Raw genomic sequence first — 2075 nt, 5'->3', positions numbered from 1 at the left:
GTATTACCGGGTATTACTGCGTATTACCAGGTATTACTGCGTATTACAAGGTATTACCGGGTATTACTGAGTATTACCGGGTATTACTGAGTATTACAGGGTATTACAGTCATCGTGTACAGGGTATTACTGAAGTGAATACCCCCTCGATCAAAACCATTTCTTTCCCACCCAGCATTTTTAATGTGTTACCTTTGTACTTGCGTGAGCTTGGAAGGGCGCGATGGTTCTCTCAGCACTTTTATTGAGCACAGTGACAAATATGTGATTTTGTTTCTCGTATCTAACCTTGCTTTCTCGTTCTGTTTACCAGGCATTAACTCGAGAAAGCAGAGGCGGGAGAGGACCACGTTTACCCGAGCCCAGCTGGACATCCTGGAGTCGCTGTTCGGCAAGACGCGCTACCCGGACATCTTCATGAGGGAAGAAGTGGCGCTCAAGATCAACCTGCCGGAATCTAGAGTACAGGTGAGTTATCTAACCTTCAAGAGCTGAGTGGATTGCAGGATTGATTCAAAGATTCAGGGAGGGATGGACAAAGTGAAAGATTAAGGGATGGATGGATTGAAGGATTCAAGAACGGTTTGACTCAAGAATGAGTTAATGGAGGGTGGATGGATTGAAGAATGGATGGATGGAAGAATGGATGGATGGATGTGTATATTGATTGCTTGAAGGAGGGCAAATGGATAGATTGAAGTAATTTTTTTAGGGGGGGGGGATGGATTGAAGGAGGGGAGGGCTGATGGATGTGCATTTCTGGATGCAGCGTGTCGCGACGGTTAGCATTCGGTCGGTTGGTTTGTTTGTTTACGCCTTTGTTTATTTGCTTGTCTGGCCAGCGTGAGTAACGCTCGCGCGCGCGTGTGTATGTGTCGGTTGTCGGTGGGCGGCGTCTCTCTCGGGCGTCGCCATGGCAACCAGGGGAGGCGTGCTGTTGTGTTGACATGACAACCGGGTCGCCATGGGTGATGGCGAGCGCGGAGAATAAATTTCCCAAACTTGCTTTTTTTTGCTCTCTTATACTGGCGTGTGCTATGTGCGCCCCCATAAGATGTACGCGCGCGCGCATGTGTGTGTGGTGTGTGTGTGTATTTGGGAAAAAATTGTGGCGTGTTGGTGCGGCGGCGGCCATGTTTGAGTTATGACCTGTTTGTGAGGGAGGGCGGCGCAGAGCGGAGCAGAGCGGCGCGCCGAAACAGTGCTCGGTAAATCACAGCTACTTACTGTACTGGGGCCCGCCCTCCGCCGCGCAGCCGCTGCTGGAGCGATGCAAGTCGCAGTACAGGGGGAATAAAACCACTGCGCACGTCGAGTCGCACTCTCTCCCTCTCTTGTGATCTCTCTCTCCCTCTCTTTTGATCTCTCTCCTCTCTCTTTTGCTCTCTCGCTTACATGACGCACATGCGTACAGAGAGCCGGGCGTCAGGCACGTTGCCAGGGAGAGAGAGGTAGAGAAGAAAAAAATTAGACTAGCGGTTATTCTTGCTGTTATCTGTAAAAAAACAAACACATAAAACAAATAGGCTTGTAATAAAATACCTAGGTCCGTGGCAGGCAAATGATTTTCAAAACTCTTATTCACTGACAACAAGTGTGGAACTGGCATGCAAATGGTATAGTATTCAACGTTATTTAGAAACTAGTCTTTTATTCCACTTTAAAGTGTCCAACTGTTAAAATGTTTGTTCAATGTTACTGTTAAACAAACATTGTCCAGTATTCAAATACCTACTTACAAGTTTGCGACGTAGTAGTGAGCACGTGCGCCAGTTGCACACTTTTAAATCAGTGATTTTAGAAAGAAAATAAATTGGTGGGTGGGTACCTTTTTTTTCCCCGTTTTCTGGAAAAAAACAAAAGCGGAAAGGGCCCTCGCCATGTTGATTTCGTTCGGAATTCGATGCGGTGCGTGCGAGGCGAACCGAAGCGATGAAAGACCAACGAGGCCGCCCATTGTTCCGCTTGGGCGCGCTGGGCGGGGCGTTGAGCTAATTGGGCCGCCATTTGGGTGTAGGCCTGTTATGGGTGTGCGCCCGCCACGCCCGCCCTCCACCCGCCCACTTGTCTTGACG

At 48.9% G+C, this 2075-nt stretch overlaps 1 protein-coding gene across 2 annotated transcripts in view; it reads left to right on the top strand.

The window, feature by feature from the left end:
- The window catches only part of LOC113213511 (homeotic protein ocelliless-like), a 29646-nt gene that overhangs the window by 21122 nt on the left and 6449 nt on the right, over positions 1 to 2075 (top strand). For both annotated transcript variants that reach the window (XM_026432602.2, XM_026432603.2), the window contains exon 3: positions 314 to 468. In XM_026432602.2, coding sequence (XP_026288387.1) covers positions 314 to 468 — 155 coding nt within the window. The remainder of the gene's footprint in view (positions 1 to 313; positions 469 to 2075) is intronic.

Source organism: Frankliniella occidentalis, unplaced genomic scaffold (assembly GCF_000697945.3).
Source record: "Frankliniella occidentalis isolate FOCC.00 unplaced genomic scaffold, Focc_3.1 Scaffold2, whole genome shotgun sequence".
In the NCBI taxonomy this organism is placed as follows: Eukaryota; Metazoa; Arthropoda; class Insecta; order Thysanoptera; family Thripidae; genus Frankliniella; species Frankliniella occidentalis.
This window is presented reverse-complemented; position numbering and strand designations above follow the sequence as displayed.